Raw genomic sequence first — 25,415 nt, 5'->3', positions numbered from 1 at the left:
TTGAAAAAAAAGAAAAAAAAACTAATTTTGAATGAGTTTCGCTGAATTATATGAAAGTCAATTTGAGGATAGAATTTTTAAAGCTGCTTAAGTATCTCCTCTTGAAGAATAAGTGAAACTTGTCCGAGATATGGTAATGAGAGAAACACCTTCTTCTTAACTGTGGGATACTAATTGGTGGTTTGCATTTATTACACAAAAACTTGTTAACTAGTTGATCATATAGACGAGTATGATAACCGTTAAGAGCAAAATAATTTCTTAAAAGTGTAATCTCGTCATGAAATTATTTATGTGTTCACGAGGGGGGATATGCTCTGTGGAGTAGAGTACGTACAGCATTGAGTTTTTTTTTTTTTTATTTATCGTGATACAAGCTGATAAAAAAAATGGTGCCTATACCAGAGTTTTTTTTTGTGTGTGTGATTGATAAAAAAAATATAGATCGTCATTATGTCTCTCGATCAATAAATAAAAAAAAAGATATTTCGTTCTATTCTTTATTCAACATCTTTATTTGTCATCTACATATCTACGATATATAATATAGTTACGACCACAGTTTCCAGTCCTTTCACAAAGCTCCCACACCTGTGCTAGCTTCCCTCAAGTCACCTCCTACGTGACTGGGTGCAGGGCTTAATATGGGTTACAAGATCCAGTTTTGACTCATATACCCTTCTTAACAACGCTAGGTTACACTAATGAGGTCGCTAGTCTGTTTTATCCATCTACAGAAAATACTTTAACAAGATTTACCTCCCACAACTGTGAAAGGATCGACAACCACGCCTAGGGATAAACACTTATCTCTCTCTCTTCTCTTCTCTTCTGTTCCCAGGTCGGCCTCCTCTTCTGGTATCTACCCTAAGTGTCTTGACACCTCCTCAACTTTTTCTTCATTAACTTCTGCAACATTCGCGGTTTAGATCTAATTTTCAATCTGTAAAACAGCACCTCTCCTCTACTAAACCTCATGTTCTTTTCCTCACTGAAACACACGTGTCTAAGGCAATTGACAGTAGCCCCTTTACTGTTCCCTCCTACTTTCTCTGTCCTCATTTTCAATCCGAGGCAAAACGCCAGAGGCATCTTCGCTTAGGGGGATCCTGAGGAGGGATTGGAGCGATAGGACAAAATACAGATATGAGATTGTGATCGGAGGAGCCCAACGGAGAAGAGAGGGTGACAGCATAAGCAGGATTAGAGGTCAGGAAAAGGTCAAGAATGTTGGGCGTATCTCCAAGACGGTCAGGAATACGAGTAGGGTGCTGCACCAATTGCTCTAGGTCATGGAGGATAGCAAAGTTGAAGACTAGTTTACGAGGATGGTCAGTGAAGGGAGAGGAAAGCCAAAGCTGGTGGTGAACATTGAAGTCTCCAAGAATGGAGGTCTCTGCAAAAGGGAAGAGAGTCAGAATGTGCTCCACTTTGGAAGTTAAGTAATCAAATAATTTCTTATAGTCAGAGGAGTTAGTTTGAGAGTGACTCTGTAGTCGTAGCCAGATGGTGGAAAACTCGGAAGATTCAAGAGCGTGGGAACGAGAGCAGGTTAAATCGTTGCGCACATAAACACAACATCCAGCTTTGGATCGAAAATGAGGATAGAGAAAGTAGGAGGGAACAGAAAAGGGGTTACTTTCAATTGCCTTAGACACCCGAGTTTCAGTGAGGAAAAGATGAGGTTTAGAAGAAGAGAGGTGGACTTCTACAGATTGAAAATTAGATCTTAGACCACGAATGTTGCAGAAGTTAACGAAGAAAAAGTTGAGGAGGGTGTCAAGACACTTAGGGTCGTCGTCAGAAGGGCAGTCCGACCTGTGGACATTTGTGGTCCCCTACCCAGATGGGGACTCCGAGGCTGGTATAGGAGTCGCCATGAATTTTGAGATTTTGAGTGAAGAGTGTGTGTTATTAGGTGCTTGTAGTTTTGTGTGGAGGAAGAGGGTCTTTAGAGGGCAGGCTGTGTGTCTTTAGAGGGCAGGCTGTGACTGCCCCCTTGTGTTTTGAGACACAAAGGGAAACGTTCAGTGAGGTCACAGCTGGGTTTAATGACAAGTTCACAGCACCCCCTGATCCAATGCTTTAGACCTCTCTGGGAGTAATCATCGTTTCGGCAAGTGTGAATGGTAGTGTTGCTACCATACTTAAATGGCGCCACCCCTGTCAAATGTTGGGAAAGCCTAATCATGTCATGTGTAGCACCTTTTCATCCTATCCCGGCTGTTGATCCTCCCTTGACCCGAGTAACTATTGATATTGTGGGTCCTTCCCCCTCTTCTAGAGCAGGCTATAAATACCTGTTGACTATAATGAATGTCACCACAAGGTACCTGGAGGTTATTCCACTCAGGAGTACTCCAAAACGGTGCTAATTGACTTTTTTCACACATTTTGGACTGCCTTCCGAGGTCCAATCTAACTAAGGGGCCAAATTTACTTTCAAATTATTTGCGCATACTATGAATGAGTGGGGGATGAGGCATGTCCTGTCCAGTGCCTACCATTCCCAGTCACAATGGTACTAGGGAAAGTCACCATCAGACTTTGAAAACCATGCTAAGAACCTTTTTTTTTTATGTAGGAAGGACACTGGCCAAGGGCAACAAAAATCTAATAAGAAAATGCCCACTGAAATGCCAGTCCCATAAAAGGGTCAAAGCAGTGGTCAAAAATTGATGAATAAGTGTCTTGAAACCTCCATCTTGAAGGAATTCAAGTCGTAGGAAGGTGGAAATACAGAAGCAGGCAGGGAGTTCCAGAGTTTACCAGAGAAAGGGATGAATGATTGAGAATACTGGTTAACTCTTGCGTTAGAGAGGTGGACAGAATAGGGGTGAGAGAAAGAAGAAAGTCTTGTGCAGTGAGGCCGCGGAAGGAGGGGAGGCATGCAGTTAGCAAGATCAGAAGAGCAGTTAGCATGAAAATAGCGGTAGAAGACAGCTAGATATGCAACATTGCGGCGGTGAGAGAGAGGCTGAAGACAGTCAGTTAGAGGAAAGGAGTTGATGAGACGAAAAGCTTTTGATTCCACCCTGTCTAGAAGAGCAGTATGAGTGGAACCCCCCCAGACATGTGAAGCATACTCCATACATGGAAGGACAAGGCCCTTGTACAGAGTTAGCAGCTGGGGGGGTGGTGAGAAAAATTGGCGGAGACGTCTCAGAACACCTAACTTCATAGAAGCTGTTTTAGCTAGAGATGAGACGTGAAGTTTCCAGTTCAGATTATAAGTAAAGGACAGACCGAGGACGTTCAGTGTAGAAGAGGAGAACAGTTTAGTGTCACTGAAGAAGAAGGGATAGTTGTCTGGAAGGTTGTTTCGAGTTGATTAATGGAGGAATTGAGTTTTTGAGGCATTGAACAATACCAAGTTTGCTCTGCCCCAATCAGAAATTTTAGAAAGATCAGAAGTCAAGCGTTCTGTGGCTTCCCTGCGTGATATGTTTACCTCCTGAAGGGTTGGACGTCTATGAAAAGACGTGGAAAAGTGCAGGGTGGTATCATCAGCGTAGGAGTGTTTGAGACGCCTGATGCTGTCCCCGGTCTGGCCCACCTGAATCTTTGTTGAACATGGTGTTGTGCACTGGGGAGAGGTTGTTGAAGGCATTTGAGGTGGCTCAGTTACACTCGGGTCAGGCTCAGAAAAGTATGAAGTATGTATTATGACCGGAAGGCCAAGTAGCGATGCTTTGCCCTTAGTTTTGAAGTGCTAGTGTTACTCCCGTTGCAGGAACAGCCGCATACTGCGCGCTACAGCGGTCCTTGTGTAGTGGAGAGGCGCGTGGGTGATTTAGATTATTCTGACCGGCGAAAGCAGGCTCAGTTTTGCCATGTTAATATAATTAAGCCCTGTTATTGTAAGCATAGCCAACAAGGCTTTTTAGTTTCTGCCGTGGAAGAAGTACGTTTAGTTTTATTTTTTGAAAATGAAGGAGAAGAACCTGATAATCTTGGCCCCGCAGAGTACTGGCAGCACAAGAGTGCTCAGCTTCTAGAGGAAAATCAGAGCCACTTGGAGGGGGCGTGCCAGTGGGAAATATTAGATCGGATGGGAAAATATCCCTCAGTCTTTACCAGTACTCCAGGAAGGACAGCTGATGTAGAGCACAATATTGATGTAGAGGATCCTGTTCCTGTGAAACTATCTCCCTACCATGTAAATCCCGACAAGCAGCAGTTGTTGGGGGGAGGAATTAGAATATATGCTGAAGCATGGACTTATTATGAGGGCTTACAGTGAGTGGGGTTCACCTGTCACCCTCCAGCGAAAACCACATCAGGTTCAGTATTGACTTTAGAAAAGTGAACTCGAAGTTTGACACCTATCCTTTGCCCAGAGTGGACCATTCCGTGGACCACATTGGGGTGGCCACTTTCATTACTAAAATTGATCTTATCAAGGGGTACAGCCAGGTTCCCCTGAAGGACTGAGCCAAGGAAATCGCCAGCTTCGTGGCCAATGGTGCTGTCTATCAGTGCCTTATAGTCATGCCTTATGGCTCTAAGAATACCTTGAACACCTTCCAGCATTTGATGGACCGGGCAATGGAAGCCTTGCCTCACTGTGACGTTTAATTTGACGACGTACTAATTTAGAACACTACCTGTCGAGATCATCTCTCTAACGTGGAGGGGCTGTTTGTACGATTCTGTGAGGCGGGGTTCGTCGTCAACCTTGATAAATGCGAGTTTGTTAAGGCTGGAGTCCAGTACTTGAGATATGAAGTGGGCCATGGCCATGTGACCCCTCCCGAAGCCAAAGTAGAGGCGATCAGGCGGTTCCCCGCCCCGTCCTGTCGCCGCGGTCTCCAGACGTTCTTCAGGGTAGTGGGATACTACCGCTGATTTGTACCAGGGTACTCAACACTACTTGCCCCTTAACCGACCTCCTGCAGAAGGGACGACGTTGGGAGTGGACCGAAGTGTGTGAGGGGACCTTTATGAAACCTTTATGAAACTTTACCTGTGTTGAGGGCACCTGATTTTTCTCAGCCCTCTGCTTTAGCTGTTGATGCCAGCTAGATGAGGGTAGGAGCTGTATTAATGCAACCTGATGAAAACTAAATCACACAAATTATTATTTTTCTAAGAAACTCATCCCGGCCAAGAAGAACTATTCTGCAATTGAACAAGAAGTTCTAGCTGTAATTTTGGCTTTGCAGCATTTTGAGGTTTACATGCCTGCTTATGGCTTTAAACTATATTCTCGCACCATAGTCCAGTGCAGTTTTTGGGTTGGTTCAAGTTCAAGAACGTAAGGCTTACACTACGAAGTCTATTGCTGCAAGAATATAACTCTGACGTTAGGCACATTAAGGGCACTGATAATGTAATAGCAGAGTGTCCCAGGCTGGGACGTAAATTTATCATTCGTATATTCCTAAAAAAATTTGTAAGCTTCCGAAAATTTCTGTTTATGAGGGGGCATGTTGCGTTCAGGGAGTTAAAGCTATGTAACATGAACGAAAGAGGAAATGAGGGAGAAAAAGATTGAAGAAAAAGAGAAAGAGAGCAAGAGTAAAGACACCAGACGTATAATTAAGAGTGGTCGCTCGCTGCCCTGAGATTACTGTAAGAATCCCTATTTCTAATTGTCCCTTCATAGTTTATAATAGAAGCGTTGCTCTTGACGATAAAGTAATCAGTGTTCATCCAGGCTCCATAGTTTGGGAGCTAGAATTGTAGTTCTTGTACAGTGAGAGGTGAATTACCCTCCTGTTCGTGTGTGGGCACTCGTCTGTATTCGTGTTGTCGTACTAAATGCTGCTCCAATCAGGTGAGCGTGCTTAACGGCCTTTCTGACGGGAAGGATTCTTTTTAACTGCTTTCCGGTAATTTATCTCTCTCTCTTTTAAGGGGGAGGGATATTGTATAATCGAGCAAGGAGTGTTATAATACCTCGCCTGAAATGGGCAATCCGTTAGGAGGGCGATATTTCTTCGGGGTATTAAACCTTGACCGTATTTGGTGTTGTCTCTTGTCGTGATTGTCTTTTCCTAGAAGTCGTTGTCGATCCTTTCTCAGCTGTGGTAGTTAATTGCTGTTTTATTTCCCATTGTCTGTGGGTGGGTAAAACAGACTTGACATCATTTGTGTAACCTGGTGTTATGACTGTTGGTAAGAAGGGTGCACGAGTCAAAAGTAAACCTTGTAACACATATTAAAGGAAGGAGGCAGCATTGTGAAGGGGCTGTAAATTGTGGTCGTGTGTGTGTGTGTGTGTGTGTGTGTGTGTGTGTGTGTGTGTGTGTGTGTGTGTGTGTGTGTGTGTGTGTGTGTGTGTGTGTGTGTGTGTGTGTGTGTGTATATATATATATATATATATATATATATATATATATATATATATATATATATATATATATATATATATATATATATATATATATATATATATATATATATATATATATATATATAAATATATTTGTTTGTTTTTTTTTGTTACATCCACAAATCCTGCCCTTCTCACTAAGGCCTTTGTCTTGGCTCTGTTCCCCAAGTCATTACCTATGTAACTTGATGCAGAGCTTAATATAGGTTACAAAATCTCTTTTGGACTCTTGCACCCTTTACACAGACGGTCATAACACCAGGTTCAGCCCTTCTCATGGCTGCCTTTATCTCGGCTAGCTTCCCTTAGCTATCTCCTATATAGCTCAGTGCAGAGCTTAAATAAGCACTTACATGGGCTTTCTGGGCCTCTGTAGTGAGTTACATAACTGGGATTACCAGCCTGTTTCACTCACATACAGGCAAGAGAATATTACTATCACCAAATACCTCCAAAAGGTGGGAAAGAATCGATAGCCACGTTGTAGGAAGAAATAATTACGACAAAGGACACACTTAAGAAGTCGAGGTATAATACGTCGGAAATGGACCGCCCATTACCCAATAAAGTATTATATCCTCTTGCTGATCAGTGCTGTTTACAGCCTCCTGGACAGCAGGCCTTGACAGGGCTTGAGGAGAGAGTAAAAGTTTCACTATACAGCGAGGTTCCTATAATCCTCTGCGTTTTAAGAGAATGAGGTTTATGACTAATGCTTTTTTGTTTGTGAAATCTTCCATTTGTGGGGTATTTGCTAATAAGCATCACCACGTCACAGTCTTTTTTTGATTTATAGAAAGCTTACGACACATCTTGGTGTCATGGCATTTTACTTAGTCTGTTCGAGTTTGGTCTCCGTGGCCGACTACCTATTTTTATACAACAGCTTTTATCTCATTGATGGCGTGCTGGAAGGAAGTATACTTAGTGTCACACTTTTCGCTGTAGCTATAAATAGTGTTATTGGTGTACTTCCAGAAGGAGTTCGTGGTAGCTTATATGTCGATGACTTGTCTATCTCCTTTTTTCTGCAGCGCAGATGCCATTGATTGAGAGGAAGCTGCATATAATAATGAATAGGATTTCTCAGTAGGCCGCAACTCAGTGATCTCGTTTCTCGGCTTCTAAGACTGAGGCCATGCATTTTTGCCGCCTTTGTGGTGTTCATCCTGTATGTTCACCTTGAATGTATATGATAGAAGAATCTCTTGTGTGGAAGAAATTCGTTTCCTGAGAAACAGTCGCCTGACTTCGGTACCCCACCTTCGTTTTATTAAGGCAGCTTGTATGAAGACGTTGTCAATTCTAAGAGTTTTGGCTCATACTTCTTGGGGTGTGGCCAGGCAGACCCTCTTGGCCTTATTCCCTCGAAATTGGAGTACGGTTGTGAAATTTATTCGCCTGCTACTGAGGCTTGGTCTCATGTGTTGGATTCGGTGCGCCACGCTAGTATCCGGCTGGCAACTGATGCGTTCCGCTTATCCCCAATTCCTACCTTACTGGTTGCTGCTGGTGTCCTTCCATTGGACTCGTGTCGCCAGTCCTTATTGTTAAGGTGCTGGTATCGAGTCCAACATCTTCCTGAATCAGTCAGTCTTTTGCATGTCAATCTCCCGCGATTCACGTTCTCAGCTATATATTTTTCACACGGATTTCCTTAAACCTTTCAGTTTCAGGGTTGCATCTACTATGGTGACATTAAATGTGCCTTCCTTCACTATTCCCTAGAGTCGGTTTCCTAATATGAACTCGCTACCGGATTGTGAATCCCACGCACTGTTACTACAACACTGTTTTGCAAATTCTGACTCTGTCCCTGTATTTACAGATGGTTTAAAATCTTATCCAGGGGTCAGATTTGGTGCTATCTTCTCTTCGTTCTGTCAAGCCGGTAGCTTCGGTTTATACGGCAGACTCCCAGTGTTCTTTCTGCTATTCAACATTTCATCCATTTGTTTTATCAGTTCGTCTGCGCTTTTACAGCGTAGAGGTTACCACGTCAGGTTTTGTTGGGTCCTGGCACACGTTGAAATTCCGTGGAATAAGATGGCAGATAGGCTGGCTAATGAAGCAGCATCTCGGGCCACTCCTTCCAACCCCATCCAATTTCACGACTTATACTCCAGCATAAGGGTAGGAGTTCATGCCAGTTGGCAGAGCAGGTGGAAATATTTGGTTGCCACTACAAAGGTGAAGGAGGTTACTTCTCTTGCTTCCTGTCCGTGGACGTACGTCCATGTGTGGGAGAGTGAATCAGAAACTGCATCAACCTGTCTCTGGAAGGGTCGAACAGCACCAATGGTTACCTCATGTACTGGGAAACCCAACCATTTTGTAATGACTGCTGAGTTCCCGTTACAGTGCGACACTTTCTAGTGGAGTATTCCATTCTGGTGGAGTTATGGGAGCGATATCTTTTCCTCTGTTGCGATGAGGATGGGACTTCCTAGATTTCTCTGATACTTGGAGAGAGGGCTCTCTCCCTGAGACATGAGGTTTTCATATTTATGGAGACGGCTGTTCTTTTAAACTAATTATAGATTACCTTTTAAATGTACTACTTATTTCATAAGTAAGCAGAACCTTATCCTTGCGCTGAGAGAACATGGAGTCAAGTGAGGAAGACGCATAAAGAACAATGCTGGGTCTTGCGGCCTGGGTTAGTGGGATCAGTGTCTTAGGCACGTAACGAACATCTCCAGATATCTAGGTCAGTGGGGTCAGTGTCTTGTGCACATAACGAACAATGTCAGATATCTGAGTCAATGGGGTCAGTGCCTTGGATACGAAACGAACAACGCCAGACACAGTAGTCTAGGTCATTGGGGGTCAGTACCCCCTCACTTTAAATAAAATCTAATCAATCAGTACAGTAATATACCAACCCTTTAATTTTTAGCACTTAAGGTTTTGATGATTCATCTCATTTCCTTTTCATGTGTACATTCTCTTTCTAGTGATTTAGTTTAAAGTTTCCGTATCGGCTCCATTAGCCCGCAACGTTGCTGCGCCACAACTTAAATCAATCAATCAATCAATCAATCAATCTTTTAGTTTCATGGGTAACATGTATATAGAACTTTGGTGAAAAACTTGTGAATCATGACCTTCAAGTTGAGTTCAATGTCTAGTAAATTAGCTGATGCTGGTGGGGATAGCTGGGACAGTGGTGGAGTGGCGGACGGATGCCCGTTGCCATGGCAACTCCCGCCTGAAATCGTTTCCAATGTGGCCACTGAAATTCACCCGACCTCTTTCGCTCTCGCTCTCACCCGCTTTCTCATTCTCTTGCTGACGCGGCCTAAATAGGACAGAGCAGGGGGCCGTAGCCGCTTCTTGTCTCACTCGTCAGGTCATAGCGATATCCAAGCCCCTCACCACTACAAAGCTGTTCACACTAAGGGGTACAATTATCGTGACGTACATACGTGTAGCGCTTTTTGCAGCGGTGTCCTTCTGTTGTGACTGATGCAATTAGAGATAAAATATCACGAAAGTTCCAAGACTTTCTTACAATGGCATTGTCGTGATGATTATCTTGACTATACACATTCTCTGTTCATGTTTATCACGCACAATCGTTCTTCCTTGCTGCAATGTCACTACTTTCTCATTCGGTACTATCTTCACACAGTCCATTGACTCCTGGTGTGGCCTTCCTTTTAACCTTTCAAGCGTATATCTGAGGTTATTATTATCGTCACTAGTTTTCAGTTTTCCTGAACTCTCTCTAAATCTCTCAAAACATCAGTTCTCCTTACCTCCTCATTTCTTAATCTGTCCTTCCATGTTACTCCACACATACTCAGCAAATCCTTCAAATAAATAATAAAAAACAGAATAAATAATAGGAAAAAAAGTGTTCATTGGTTCAATATGTTGATACCAACTCTGAGAGAGAAGGACGCCCCAGGTCCACAATGTAGATGTCGCCACGCATCGAAACGGCTCCGCAGTACTCTCCAGTCCAGTCACAGCAGTAGCCTGGTCATGCTCCCTCGAGGTCATCTGTAGACCATCGCACTCTGAGACAATTACATACATTCCGAAAGATAAAGAGTTTGTATCTGTGTTTGAAAGAAAACAGACAATGTCGCTACCTTTCTGTGTAAGAAATAATAACAACAGTAATAATAATAATAATAATAATAATAATAATAATAATAATAATAATAATAATAATAATAATAATAACAACAATACTACTACTACTAATGATAATAACAATAATAACACTATGTAACGAAATTTCACTTTTGTCTTGTCCTTGGCTCCAAACTATAATTTTCCAGTTATTTCCATCTAAACAAAATAAGAGAGAAAAAAAAAAGTAATTTTGATTCTAAAACCTTGATTTTGTGGTTAGAACAATTAATTTACATTTTGCCTTATTTCATTATAGTATGGGTTACTATTAGGTTCCATGCCAGGTAAAAACCTTTGCAAAAAAATCGCTTATCTAATTGCTTTTGAAGTGTTGTAAATATGTCAAAACAATGAAAGAAAGAATATAAAGTGTTCTAAAGATTTTTAGAATGTCTTAAAATAAGACAATTTTTGAGCTGAATGTTCTACCAGACACTTTTAGAAGTTTCTAAAACATTTTAGAATATTCTATTCAATGTAAACATTTCCAGAATATTCTAGAACTTTCTAGAATACAGTAGAAATATGTAGAAGTATCAAGAAACTTCTAAAAAAAAATATATATATATATATATATATATATATATATATATATATATATATATATATATATATATATATATATATATATATATATATATATATATATATATATATATATATATATATATATATATATATATATATATATAATGATTCACAATATTCTAAAGTAGGCTCAAGAATATTCTAGAAAGATTGAGAACATTCTGGAACACATTCTAGAAAGATTAAGAATATTCTAGAGTACTGTTTGGCAATATAAAAGTAGGGGCTTGCAGACCACCAATCAGTTCTGCTTTGGTTGCCTGAAAAGACATCACAAGAAGTGAAATAGCATCAAGAGGCTGCAATCTTTCTCCAGATGCATTCTGCTACATATGTGGTCAATTCATCAAGACAATAGTAAAGAAGTTCTCTGTGACAGCATCTGGAAAAACGGTGGATGGTTTTTGGCAAAAAAAAAAAAAAAAAAAAAATCATTCTAAAAGCTACAAAAGATAAGTTTGACAGAAATATTGAACAAAGGAAATCGTGTTACATAGTGTAATTTACTGTTCATAGGTAAAAGGTACAGGGAGGTACTTACCGAAGCGAGGGGTGCTGCAAACATGCCGTTCAACCTCCACGTGTCTGAGTGTGTGTTCATTAGTGTCTCAATAATACCGACTGCATTTGCAACATGTATTTTAAGGACATCCTCTTCTACTATAAACACTACACTATAGGCTACAAGCCTCAACACAATCTTACCAGTGACATTGCCAGTATATTCATAGCAAATGTAAATACACCCTAGAAATCTGCATCTGGAATATGGACAATAATGTCCCCAAGCCATGCTGTCCCTTTGTTAAGGATATGAGGTGTCTTGACATCTCCTTTAACTTTATATTAACATCCGTGGTCTTGGATCTAACTTCCAGTCTTTAGAGCACTACCTCCTCCAAATTCACTTATTTCTCACTGAAACCCCGGTATCTGAGACTACCTCACCTCTTCCAAATTTACCTTCTATTTCTCATGGACCGGCTGTGCCTAAAATCACAGACAGCATGCCTTATCCTGCCCCCCTGTTATTTTCTAAATCTTCAGTTTTAACATAAATCTAGCTGCTGCATCTTTGTATGCAACACTAGAACTTGCTACCATGTTAGCCTTTTTTGTGTCCTCAAAATTTCCACTATTTGGCTTAGACGTATCACTACTAAATTAATTTGTACCTCTCTTGTTTCATCCAGTGTTTCAGACAATGTAAATTGTTGTGACTAAAACATATAAAACACAAGAAAATAAGCGAAGCTGGAAGAAGCCATCATGCCTACACGTTACAGTCCCTTTATGAAATATATTCACTTATTTATCTATAAGTCTGTCTAAACTTCTTTTAAAGCTTCCTAATGACTCAGGACTAACAACCTGATTACTGAGTCCGGTCCATTCATCTACCACTTTCCTATCTCTTTCTTAAACCCAAATTTTTCGAGCGTGAACCCGTTAGTTCTTATTCTATCCTTGTTACTGACCATAAGAATTTTGCTTACGTCCCCCTTGTTACAACCTCTAAAATAATGAAAGACTTCTATCAGGTCCTATCTTAACCTACGCCTTTCAAAGGAATGTAAATTTAACAGCTTCATTCTCGATTTGTAAGGAATACTCCTCATCCCCTGTATCCTTTTATTCATTCTCTTTTGTATTGATTCTAATAGACCTATATCTTTCCTTTAATATGGAGATTAGAACTGCACAGCATAGTCTAGATGAGGTTTGACCAGTGCCGAATATAACTCTAATATTACTTCGGGGATGCTACATTTACCACTCCTAAAAATTAATCCTATTTGCCCTATTTCTGGCCTTTATGCATTGTTTTCTTAGACGGAGATCAGAGTTATAACTCATAAATCTTTTTCGTTCCCTGAACCTACCAGAGCTTTGTTCTTTATTGTGCACCTACTGTGTGGGTTTCTTCTACCCACGCTTAGTACTTTGCATTTGATAATATTAAACTGCATTTGGCATCTGTCTGTACATCCTATCCAAATCTGTATGCAAGGCGATGGCATCCGAATCTGACCTGATTAAAATGCCTACCTTGGTGTCATCTGTAATTTTACTAACGTCACTATTAATCTCACTATCCGAGTCATTGATATACATTAAAAATAACAAAAGCCATAAAACTGATCCGTGTAGCACGGATCAGTTAGAGCAGTTATCCCGTAATCCCATGCGTCCTGACCTTTCTCATGAGCCTCTGATAAGGTACCTTATGAAACGCTCTATAGGATGTCATAGCTATATATATTATCTGCCGTCTCGTAAACTTTACTGTAAAATCTCAAAAAGTTCGTAAGGCAAGATTTCTTCATGAACCCATGTTGTGACTGATTTATTAGGTTATGTTTGTCTAAATGCTCCCTAATGTTCCTCGCTATTAATGACTCCATTATTTTATATAAATGAGTATATTAATTAATCTCACTATGTTGGGATCTTGTTATTTTGTTCGGGGTTTCTGGATTATGATCATTGTAACTTTTCGTGGCTTGGGGTTTCGTTTCGGGTCTCACACCCTGCTTCACCATCTTGCCTCGATTCCGGGCCGAGTCGACGGTGTGGGCGCGCTGCGGTGCTGTAGCAGCACACTCGGGATTTGAGAGCGCCTTCACTTCTCTGTACCTGCCGTCCTCCAAAGGCCTCTTCTGCATCCCCTCTGCTATGCTGGTCGTTACTGGACCCTGAGCCACGTCCGTAACACGCCTATCGACGCACATTGTGAGACTCCTTGCTGTCGGACTGGACTGGCGCGACCTTTTTACCGCTGCTGTCAGGCCGCCTCTACGATTGGCCGGCCACTGACGCAGCCTATCTACCGCTGCTGTTGGCCCACTATCGTTGGCCACTGGCGCTGCCTGTCCTCCATCGCCGCCTGATCTACACTGCAGCCGGTATGGTCTCTGCCCTTCTCGCTCCTTCACTGTCATCTCGTGTTTTGGTACAAGGCTGGCAGTTGCTGATGAAAGTATGCAGCCACGTCCATTGTGCTATATATATATATATATATATATATATATATATATATATATATATATATATATATATATATATATATATATATATATATATATATATATATATATATATATATATATATATATATATATATATATAGCTGGCAGTTGCTGATGAAAGTATGCAGCCACGTCCATTGTGCTATATATATATATATATATATATATATATATATATATATATATATATATATATATATATATATATATATATATATATATATATATATATATATATATATATATATATATATATATATATATATATATATATATATATATATATATATATATATATATATATATATATATATATATATATATATATATATATATATATATATATATATATATATATATATATATATATATATATATATATATATATATATATATCCTTCAAAATTTTCCTTGTTTTGGACTCCTATCTAGCGAATTCTTGTGTGGTTATAAAGGAGTGAATATCTGGTCAAAATAGGGACTCCCGCCGAGACGACCACCTGCCTCTCCGCGTTTCATTCCCTCACATTTTACCTACAATTGAAGTTAAAGAGACAGGTCTATAATTAGACGTTAAAGTTGTATCTCCTTTCTCAAGGATGAGTAGTGCATTCGCCTGCTTCTCCATTACCGGTACCTGTTCTGAGTCTAGTGATTTCCTAAAGATAGAAACTAACAATTCAGTAATAACCTCTTTGCATTCCTTAAGTACTCTGGGATATACGAATATTTCGTCTGGCCCTGTTGACATTTTTTTTTTTTATCTTATCTATTCCCTGCTGATTATTTTACTTTAAAATTCGAGGATCTTTTCCTCCATGTTGAAACTTCCTTACTTGGAGATTTCCTAGCATCTTTTACTAAACAACTAGGTGCACTAGCCTTAAACTTTGTTATTTCCATTACCTAGACTTCAGAGCAATTACGTTTTCTAATCTCTAACGAGTTGATAAGACGAAAAGCTTTTGATGCACCCTCTTTAAAAGAGCGGTATGAGTGGAACCCTCCTATGCACGTGAAGCATACTTGTACATGGACGGATAAGGACCCTTTACAGAGTTGGCAACTGGTGGAGTGAAAAACTGGTGGTGGGAAAAAACTGGCGGAGATGACTCCGAACTACTAACTTTACAGAAACTGTTTTAGCTTGAGATGAGATTTGAAGTTTGCAGTTTAGATTATAAGTAAAGGTCAGACAGAAGATTTACATCTCCTCAACTGTCCCCCCCTCAACCGTCCCCCTCTTCTACACTGAATATGTTCAGTGTAGAAGAGGGGGGACAGTTGAGTGTCAGTGAAGAAGAGGGGATTGTTTTCTGGAAGACTGCGTCACGTTAATAGATGGAGTAATTGAATTTTAGAGGCATTGAACTTAACTAGCTTTGCTCTGCCCCAATCAGAAGTTTTGGAGAGATCAAAAGTCAGGTATTTTATGGCTTCCTTGCGTGAACTGTTTACTTCATAAAAAAAACTGGACGTCTAAGAAAAGACGTGAAAAGTGCAGGGTGGTATCATCAGCATAAGAGTGGAATGGACAAGAAGTTTGATTTAGATCTTTAATGAATAGAAGGAGAGTGGTTGACGGGACAGAACCCTGCAGAACACCACTGTTAATAAACTTAGAACAGTGACCGTCTATCACATCAGCAACAGAACGATCCGAGAGGAAACTTGAGATGAAGTTACAGAGAGAAGGATAGAAGCGGTAGGAAGGTAGTTTGGATATTAAAGATTTGTGCTAGACTCTATCAAAAGTTTTTGATATGTCTAAACCAAGAGCGAGAATTTCAAGTCCCCAAAAGAGGATGACCAAGACTTGGTAGGGAAAGCCAGAAGATAACTAGTAAAGCGACCTGTACGGAACCCATACTGGCGATCAGATAGAAAGATCGAAAGAAAGTGAAGATGTTTAAGAATCTTCCTGTTGAAGATAAAAAGAAAACTTTAGAAAGGCAGGAAATTAAAGCAATGGGATGGTAGGTTGAGGGATTAGAGCGGTCACTTTTTTTTTAGGAACAGGTTGATTGTAGGCAAACTTCTAGTAGGAAGGAAAGTTAGATGTTAATAGATGTTGATAGACATAATTGGAAGAAAATGACTGGGCAAAGTGGAAGCATGGAGGCACAGTTTCGGAGAAGAATAGGAGAGACGTCAGGTCCATAAGCCTTCCGAGAATTAAGGCCAGCAAGGGCAAGGAAAGCATCACTGTGAAGGGTCTTATTGGGTAGCGTGAAGTGTTTGGATGGAGGGGGGAGAGGTAGAAACAAGCCTTGATTCACCCAAGGCTTGTTTCTACTTTTTAGCAAAAGTTTGAGCGAAGAGCTCATCTTTAGAAATAAATGAGATGGCAGTGGTGCCACAAGGTTGAAATAAAGGAGGGAAAGATGAAGAAGCAAATTTTTGATGTTCTTGACTAGATACCGAAAGTCATGAGGGGAGTTAGATCTTAAAAGATTTTGACACTTTCTATTAATGAAGGTTTTGGGCTAGTTGGAGAACAGACTTAGCATGGTTCCGGGCAAAAATACAATGTGCATGAGATTCAGGTGATGGGAGGCTGAAGTACCTTTTGTGGGCCACTTCTTCATCATGTATGGCGCGAAAAAAGGTTGTGTTAAACCAAGATTTGGGAGATTAAGGGCGGGAGAAAGAGTGAGGAATGTACGCTTTCATACCAGATATTATCACCTCTGTTATGCTTTCAGCACACAGAGATGGGTCCCTAACACATAAGCAGTAGTCAGAAAATCAGCACAATACCTCCTTAGGCCCCCCTTATTAGCAGAGGCAAAACGCCACCTCCGTTTTGGGAGATCTTGAAGAGGGATTGCAGCAATAGGACAAAATACAGATATGAGATTGTGATCGGAAGAGCCGAACGGAGAGGACAGGGTGACAGTAGATTAGAGGTGAGGAAAAAGTCAAGAATGTTGGGCGTATCTCGAAGACGGTCAGGAATACCAGTATGGTGTTGCACAAATTGGTCTAGGTTATAAAGGATAACAAAGTTAAAGGCTAATTCACCAGGATGTTCAGTGAAGGGAGACAAAAGTCAAAGCTGGCTGTGAACATCGAAGTCTCCAAGAAAGGAGATCTTTGCGAAAGGGAGGAGAGTCAAAATATGGAGGGGGAACTGGCGGAGACGTCTGAGTTTCACCAAAAAATTCCACTTGTACTGCTATTACTACTATGAGACTGGAAGTCAGAGGAATGTCACAATATCAGGTCATGTATCATACCTCATCTCATCCCTCGCCAGGTGTCCCTGTCCCATGACTGTACAAAATACAGTCTTTTTCCTTTCCTCCCCTACATCATCATATCGGCTCTATGTTAATTTTTCCTTCTTCGTCTCGCTCGCATTTTATGTTCGCGATGTTAACACCACGTGAACTTAATCTGTAGCAAATAAATAGAAGGTGACTCCTCCTCCGAAAGGAAAGCACACTATATATCATCTATCTCATCAAATAAAGAAAGAAGTTACCAGTTGCGATTTTAATGCCCTTATTATCACCAAGTACACACCATGAGAAGGAAGCTGTCTCAAGCTGACACAGTACAAAGGACTCTCAAGACAGCACACTACATTGGGTATATCAGGAATGTATATCAGGTATATATCAGGAATGTACTGTCGAGGTGGGCAAGATAGGTAGTACCCTAAATAAAATGGGTCAGCAGTTCAATTTAGTTGTCACATTATGCAAGTATTCCAACAAAAGTATGAAAGTTATCTATTTTATGTATTTATTTATTTATTTTTTTTTTTTTTGTGTGTATAAATGGAAATTTTTATTTATCTATTCATTTATATATTAATTCATTTATTTATTAATTATTATTTTTTTTTTATAGATACGGTAAGCACAATTCACCCATGCCTTTAAATATATGTATGTAACCTACGCATAGTAGCCGTGCAGTCCACAATCGGCACTTACCCCCTCAACCTCTTTTTCTTTATGCACTATGAGTGAAGAAATATATCTGCCTTCAACTCAGTCATTTGGGGTTTTCCGAGGAGTAAGGCTACATGCCTGTGTTTCGCTTTTTTTTTTTTTTTTATCTCATTTAGATTTATTTGCACTTTTCACCTTTTGAGTAATAAATAGTGAAACTAACTTAGGTAGAAAGAGACAAATTTTAAGAAATGGTAGACCAACACCGAAACTTAGACCGAAAATAACAACAGAAAGGGACAAAAATTCTTAGAACAATTCAAACTGCTTGGTATAGAAAGAAAGAATGGCTGTGCGGCTGTGCTACATCAAAAAGGCTCTTTCATTTCCTATGTTTGCTACTTTCTGTATATAATGAGTGTGGGGATAAAATAATGATAATGTGATTTAAATGATTTGCCAAGATGCTCTAAGTAAACGCGAACGACCAGCAGCACATTATGAAAGTCAAATAACATTGAAAACATTTGTGCCTATGGAAGTCGACTTGTTCCTAAATAAACAGAAGTCTGTCCTCATTTAAATTTACAACAAAAAGGTTAAAGAGGAGATAAAAATAAATTTAAAAAGTGCTACTTTTTCCTTTTTTTTATTTTATTAAACATGAACTAGCAGAGGTAATGAAGAAAAGTCATCGTTATATCGTTGTATCATGGATTTATACTGCAAAATATAATAAAAAAATTGCCACAACATTTAAGATTTTTGTCTGGCCTTTATTCAAATAAAGTACAGTGTGACTTAATTAAAACAGTAAGCACGACTGTTAAAAATAAATAAAGAAAGAAATAAAGAAATAAAGAAGATATCGCACGTGCCTCATTCATTGACATAGAAGTGGATGAAACAACAAATATTTCATCTATTTGATATACAGCTCATTGTCCTACAATTTTGAGGTAAATGTTGGATTCTAATCTCAAAGAAATCTTTTTAGGATTAAATATTCTTAAGGACAGAACTGTTGGAGGTGTAAAAGAGTGAGTGTTTAATAACATGGATAACTACGACTGTATTAAGAAACTTGTAGCAGATGTACAATGGGACAATGGTGATAGCATCCCACTTAAATTGTGTTCAAGCGAAAGTAAGACAAAAGGCACCAGCAGCTTTATTTACTCACTGCTATGTTCATAAGTTAAATGTTGATCTCAGCCAGCAAAATTCATACCTGAATGTACATTCTTTTTTCAAGACCAATAAGGTACTTGCCTCATTTTTCCATCGCTCTACAAAACGAACGCAATTTTTTGATGAGATAGTGAGAAAATGCATTTCAAAGGCAGCACCAACGAAATAAACTTCGAATTCAAAACTAATCCAAACTATTTTACAATACCATGGTGACCTTTCCAAACTTTTTTAACAGTATAAACAATAATCCAGTAGGGCGTTGCATATATTGGTCAAGGTTATAGAGGAAAACAAAGTTAAAGGCTAGTTCACCAGGATGTTCAGTGAAGGGAGACAAAAGCCAGAGCTGGTGGTGAACATCGAAGTCTCCAAGAAAGGAGATCTTTGCGAAAGGGAGGAGAGTCAGATTATGCTCCTCTTTGGAATAAAGTAGTCATTTATTTATTTATTTATTTATTTATTTATTTATTTATCTTTTTTTTATACAGTCAGACGAGTTAGGTGAGAGGTGTATATCACAGGTAAATTTTGTTTGAGAGTGACTCTGTAGTCGCTGCAAGATGTTGGAAAATTCGGAAGATTCATGGGCATGGGCAGATGAACAGGTTAGCTCGTTGCACACATAGACGTCACATTGAGTTTTGGATTGAAATTAATGATAGAGAATGTAGGAGGGAACAGAGAAGGGGCCACTGTCAATTGCTTCAGACACCTTTGTTTCGGTGAGGAAAAGATGGAGACCTGACCTAGGACTACTAAGGTGATAGTAGAAGAAAAGGACAGAAAAGCAGAAGACTCTCTCCCCACCTTCCACTCCCTCCGGCATAAGCCGTACAGGAAAAACAGCTCGGAAAAAAATACCTTACGGGTAAAAAAAAAAAAAACAAATAAATACATAAATAAACAGAAAGAAACTTTATTGGGAAGAAAGAAAATAGATGAAATGAGGTGCCCCCATTTCCTGAGAGGAAGGTAGATTTACTACTCGATGGAAAAAAAATATTTTTTGATTCGTGAGAGTTGAAGGATTTCCCAACAATTTTGCAACCGTTTCTTCGCGTGTAATTTGAAGTCTATCGTGAAATATTTACTGCAGTCCATGTTATCAATGCCTTTGATGATTTTAAACACCTATATTAAGTCGCCTTTTAGTCTTCTTTGTGTTAATGTGCAAAGATTTAATTCTTTAAGACGCTCTTCATATGATTTGTTTTTTTAGGCTAGGTATGATTTTTGTTACTCTACGCTGAACTCTTTCTAATTTATCAATGTCTTTCTGGTAGTAGGGGCACCATGCTTGAACGCAATATTCCAGAAGGGGACGGACTACAATCCTCACAAAGTGAGGATTGTATCCTTAGATCTGCCGATTAAACCAATTATTTTATTTGTTTTCTTTACGACTTTACGACTTTACGACTTCTTTATGACTTCATTGTTGGCTAGGTTTTAAGCTACTCGATATTATCACTCCTAAAAGAATTTCGCTGTCAACACTTTAAAGTTGGGTACCATTTAACATATACTTTGCTTTCTCGTTTCTATAGCCTATGTGAAGCACTTTGCACTTATCTGCATTAAAAATCAATTTATCTGCATTAAAACTCAGAGGAGAGGTGGTGTTCTTCAGATTGAAAATTAGATCTAACGCTGCAAATTTTGCAAAAGTTAATGAAGATAAAGTTGTAGAAGTGTCAAGATACTTAGGGTCGATACCAGAAGAGCCCTACGACGTGGGAACATTTGTGGTCCCCTTCCCAGATGAGGTTGAAATTTTTTATTTTGAGTGAAGGATGTGTGTGTAATTAGGTGCATATACTTTTGTGTGAGGGAAGAAAGTTGCCTATAGAGAGGGCAGGTTGTGACTGCCCCCTTGTATTATGAGACACAAAAGAAAACGTTCAGTGAGGTCAGAGCTAGGAATTTATAAGTTCATAGCACCCCCTGATCAAGTGCTTCAGACATCACTGGGAGTAATTATCGTTTCGACAGGTGTCTACTGCCTCCTCCCTAATTTACCACTAAAGGATAAAATCTTTACAACAGAGTTAACTTCATTTGATTTCTCATGATGCTTCTACTGAAGAAGAAATAAAATTCAGGCTGAGAAAAGGAAGGAAGCAATTGATTCTGAATTTATAGTAAATTTGAGGGTTAAATTACCTCCAGTAAGGCAGCCAGCTCAAATCATGTCTTACTGTTGCTTGAAGATACTCAAGGTATATTTAGAAGTCACTGAAATCCTTAAATTTATTCTGACAGCAGATCCTAAAATGATGGATAGCAAACTATCATCTGGAGCGACTCGTAAGAATTTACCTGTTGGGTGCGTGAAACAATTTTTGGGATGCCTGATAGTCGAACTGCCTTGAGTAATTACATCTGATGAATATATTGTAGTAAAAAAAAGTATGAAAGAAAAAAAATATATAGAGAAAATGTGGCAGTGAGTTCTGATACAGTTTCATGTTGTAACGATATATATATATATATATATATATATATATATATATATATATATATATATATATATATATATATATATATATATATATATATATATATATATATATATATATATTATTTGTAAAAAATGTAACTTGTCTATTCCAAACGTTTGTGTAATAACTTTAAGAAAGAAACCAGCATTAACAAATCAAAACCTCACCTGCAGCACTCTTACAGGCTGGACGGCGCTGCGCAGCACAACTTGGCAGACGCCAACCATCACCAAGCTGGCGAGTAGGATCAGCGCCCATACCTATGGCGTTGTGATCTTATTTTTATACATGTCTGTTAATCTCCACTCTCTCTCTCTCTCTCTCTCTCTCTCTCTCTCTCTCTCTCTCTCTCTCTCTCTCTCTCTCTCTCTCTCTCTCTCTCTCTATATATATATATATATATATTCTTTTTTCCCTCCTTTATTTCAGCCAGATGGCACCACTGCTAGCACATCAATCTCTAAAGCTGAACTCTTCGCTCAAACCTTTAGTAAAAGCTCTACCTTGGACGATTGAGGGCTTGTTCTTCCCTCTCTTACACCCTCTGACTACTTCATGCTACTATTGAAATGCTTCGCAATGATGTTTTCCTTGCCCTCTCTGGCTAAAGCACTCAGAAGGCTTATGGACCTGACAGAGTCCCTCTTATTGTTCTCCGAAACTGTGCCTCAGAGCTTGCACCTTACCTAATCAAACTCTTTCAACTCTATCTGTGAACATCTATTTTTCTTTCTTGCTGGAAGTTTGCCTACGTTCAGCCTGTTCCTAAAAGCGGCCACCGTTCGAATCCCTCAAAATACCGTCCTATTGCTTTAATTTCATGTTTATCTAAAATCTTTTAATTTGTTCTGAACGGGAAGATTTTTAAACATCTATCACTTGTCAACCTTCCATATGATCGTCGGTATGGGTTCCGTCAAGGCCGCTCTTTTGGTGATCTGGCTTTCCTTACTGAGTCTTGGTCATCCTCTTTTAGAGATTTTGGTGAAACTTTTGCTGTTGCCTTAGACATAGCAAAAGCTTTTGATAGAGTCTAGCACAAAGCTTTGATTTCCAAACTACCCTCTTATGGCTTCTATTCTTCTCTGTAACTTCATCACAAGTTTCCTTTCTGACCGTTCTCTTGCTGCTGTGGTAGTAGGTCACTGTTCTTCTCTTAAGTTTATTAACTGTGGTGTTCCTTAGGTTTCTGTGCTGTCAGCCACTCTTTTCCTGTTATTCATCAATTATCTTCTAAACCAAATCTTTTCATATCCACTCCTACACTGATGATACCACCCTGCACTTTTCCACGTCTTTTCATAAACGTCTAACCCTTCAGGAAGTAAACAGTTCACGCAGGTAATCCACAGAACGCCTGACTCCTGATCTGTCTAAAATTTCTGATTGCGGCAGAGTAAACATGGTATTGTTCAATACCTCAGAAGCTCAATTCCTCCATCTATCAACTCGACACAATCTTCCAGACAGCTATCCCCTCTTCTTCAATGACGCTCAACTGTCCCCTCTTTCACATTGAACATCCTCGGTCTGTCCTTTTCTTATAAACTAAAATGGGAGCTTCACATCTCATCTCTAGCTAAATCAACTTCAATGAAGTTAGGTGTTTTCAGACGTCTCCGCCAGTTTTTTCTCAACCCTCCCCCCAGCTGCTAACTCTCTAAAAGCGCCTTATCTGTCCATGTATGGAGTATGTTTCACATGTCTGGCGGGTTTCTACTCATATCTCTCTTTTAGACAGTGTGGAATTAAAAGCTTTTCGTCTCATTAACTCCTCTCCTCTAACTGACTGTCTTCAGCCTCTTTCTTATCGCCGCAATGCTGCATCTCTAGCTGTCTTCTACCGCTATTTTCATGCTAACTGCTCTTCCGATCTTGATAAGTGCATGCCTCTCCTCTTCCCGTGGACTCGATGCACACGACTTCCTTCTTTCTTTCACCCTTATTCTGTCCACCTCTTTAATGCAAGAGTTAGCCAGTATTCTCAGTCATTCATCCCTCTCTCTGGTAAACTCTGGAACTCACTACCTGCTTCTGTATTTTCGCCTTCCTATGAATTGAACTCATTCAAGAGGGAGGTTTGAAGACACTCACCCTTCAATTTATGACTAGCGCTTCGTACCCTATTTGGGAACCGGCATTTCAGTGGGCCTTTTTTTTTTTCATTGGAATCTTGTTGCCATTTTACTGGTGTCCCTCCTACATAAGAAAAAAAAAAAAAAAAAAAAAAAAAAAAAATATATATATATATATATATATATATATATATATATATATATATATATATATATATATATATATATATATATATATATATATATATATATATATATATATATATATATATATATATATATATATATATATATATATTTCGTTGAAACTGATACTGAGTTCAGCGTTTATGATTTTCTTCATGATGTTTTCTTTTTCTCGAAGGAGTGTCTTATTCTCTTTGGTAAGAATTTTGATGATTTTCCCTTAGGATGTCATCTTCGCCAGATCGCGATTTCGGGTCCTTGACCCTTCTTCAGTGGCAGAGGAGGTTGTTGTCTTCTCGGAGGTTGTGTAGAGAATGACAGGCCAGTTGTTTGTTTGTTTATTTAGATTTTCCAATCCATGGAGTGGCCTGGGCTTTTACTGTTTCAAGGACGGCCTGGAGGTGGTGTATGTGCGGTTGTTGAGCTGTTGGTAGGTGTCTTCTTTTACCGTGGGGGTGGGTATTCTTTCACGAGCATGATGAGTTGCTCGATGTCGGTGTGCTGGACGATATGTGGAGCTGCTGCATCTCTTAATAGGAAGCGTGCAGTGGCTGCGCAGTCTTCCAGGTAATGGATGGACTCTGAGATCTGCACCGCCCTCTGTCGCAGTGATGGACCTCATGACCCTTAGCCGAGTGCGGATTCTGTTTCTGGTTTCGGAGACGTGTTGGTCAAGGCGCAGTTTCCCATCCATCCAAATGCCGAGGTATTGGTGGCATGGAGACCATTCAATGTTGGTTTGATGTTCCCAGAGTGGTAGCTGTGGTTTGTTGCCGTTGAAGTAGACTGCCTTCGTTTTTGCGAAGTTTACTTTTAAACCTAGTGATTGGCATCTAGATGTGACTGCTTTTATGGCTTCTTGGGCCCTCTTGAGGTGGTGTGGGAAGGGTGAGACAATAGCTATGTCGTCGGCATAGCAAAGATCTTTGGTGTTTCCTGCCAGTGGTAGAGAAGCTAATTCTTCCATGAGTATGTTAAAAAGATATGTGCTCAAGATGCTTCCTTGCGGCGTACCGTTCTCGAAGGTTACGTATCCGTTAGGTGGCCCTGGAAGCGTACCCTCGCTCTCAACACACCCTGCCCAACTCTCGGGTTCCCTGCCATCCACCCCTGCCTTGGCAAGCACTGGGACAGCACATATTCGAGGGACAGAACCCTCCTTAACTATACAGACAAGTATTGCAGCAGCTGGGAGCACGGGTGGCTCACCACGTGAGCAAACACCCACCGTATCTGGTTCCATCAGGGGAGCAACCTGCTCCCCTCAACCGGTGTACCCCGCAGGGAAGGAAACTCCCGGCTCCTGGAGTCAGGAGCCTCCTCGCCCTTGGCAGCAACCCCTGACACACCAGACACAACTAACTGGGGCCCAGACTGAGTACCGGCACCCACAGCCTCAACACCAGGTGACAACTCCGCCTGAGCACCACCTTCGAGAGGCTCTGCAAGGTAAGGCA

The 25,415-nt window shown here is 40.0% G+C and overlaps 1 protein-coding gene across 1 annotated transcript in view; it reads right to left on the bottom strand.

The window, feature by feature from the left end:
* The window catches only part of LOC135089913 (uncharacterized), a 24,070-nt gene extending 10,057 nt beyond the window's left edge, over nt 1-14,013 (bottom strand). The window contains exons 1-2 of the mRNA XM_063986097.1: nt 13,602-14,013; nt 10,228-10,362 (exon numbers count right to left, since the gene is read on the bottom strand). Coding sequence (XP_063842167.1) covers nt 10,228-10,362; nt 13,602-14,013 — 547 coding nt within the window. The remainder of the gene's footprint in view (nt 1-10,227; nt 10,363-13,601) is intronic.
* Between the last annotated feature and the right edge of the window lie 11,402 nt (nt 14,014-25,415).

This window comes from Scylla paramamosain, chromosome 34, assembly GCF_035594125.1.
Source record: "Scylla paramamosain isolate STU-SP2022 chromosome 34, ASM3559412v1, whole genome shotgun sequence".
Classification (NCBI taxonomy): Eukaryota; Metazoa; Arthropoda; class Malacostraca; order Decapoda; family Portunidae; genus Scylla; species Scylla paramamosain.
Note: the sequence above shows the minus strand (reverse complement) of the source record. Positions and strands in the feature narration are given on the sequence as shown.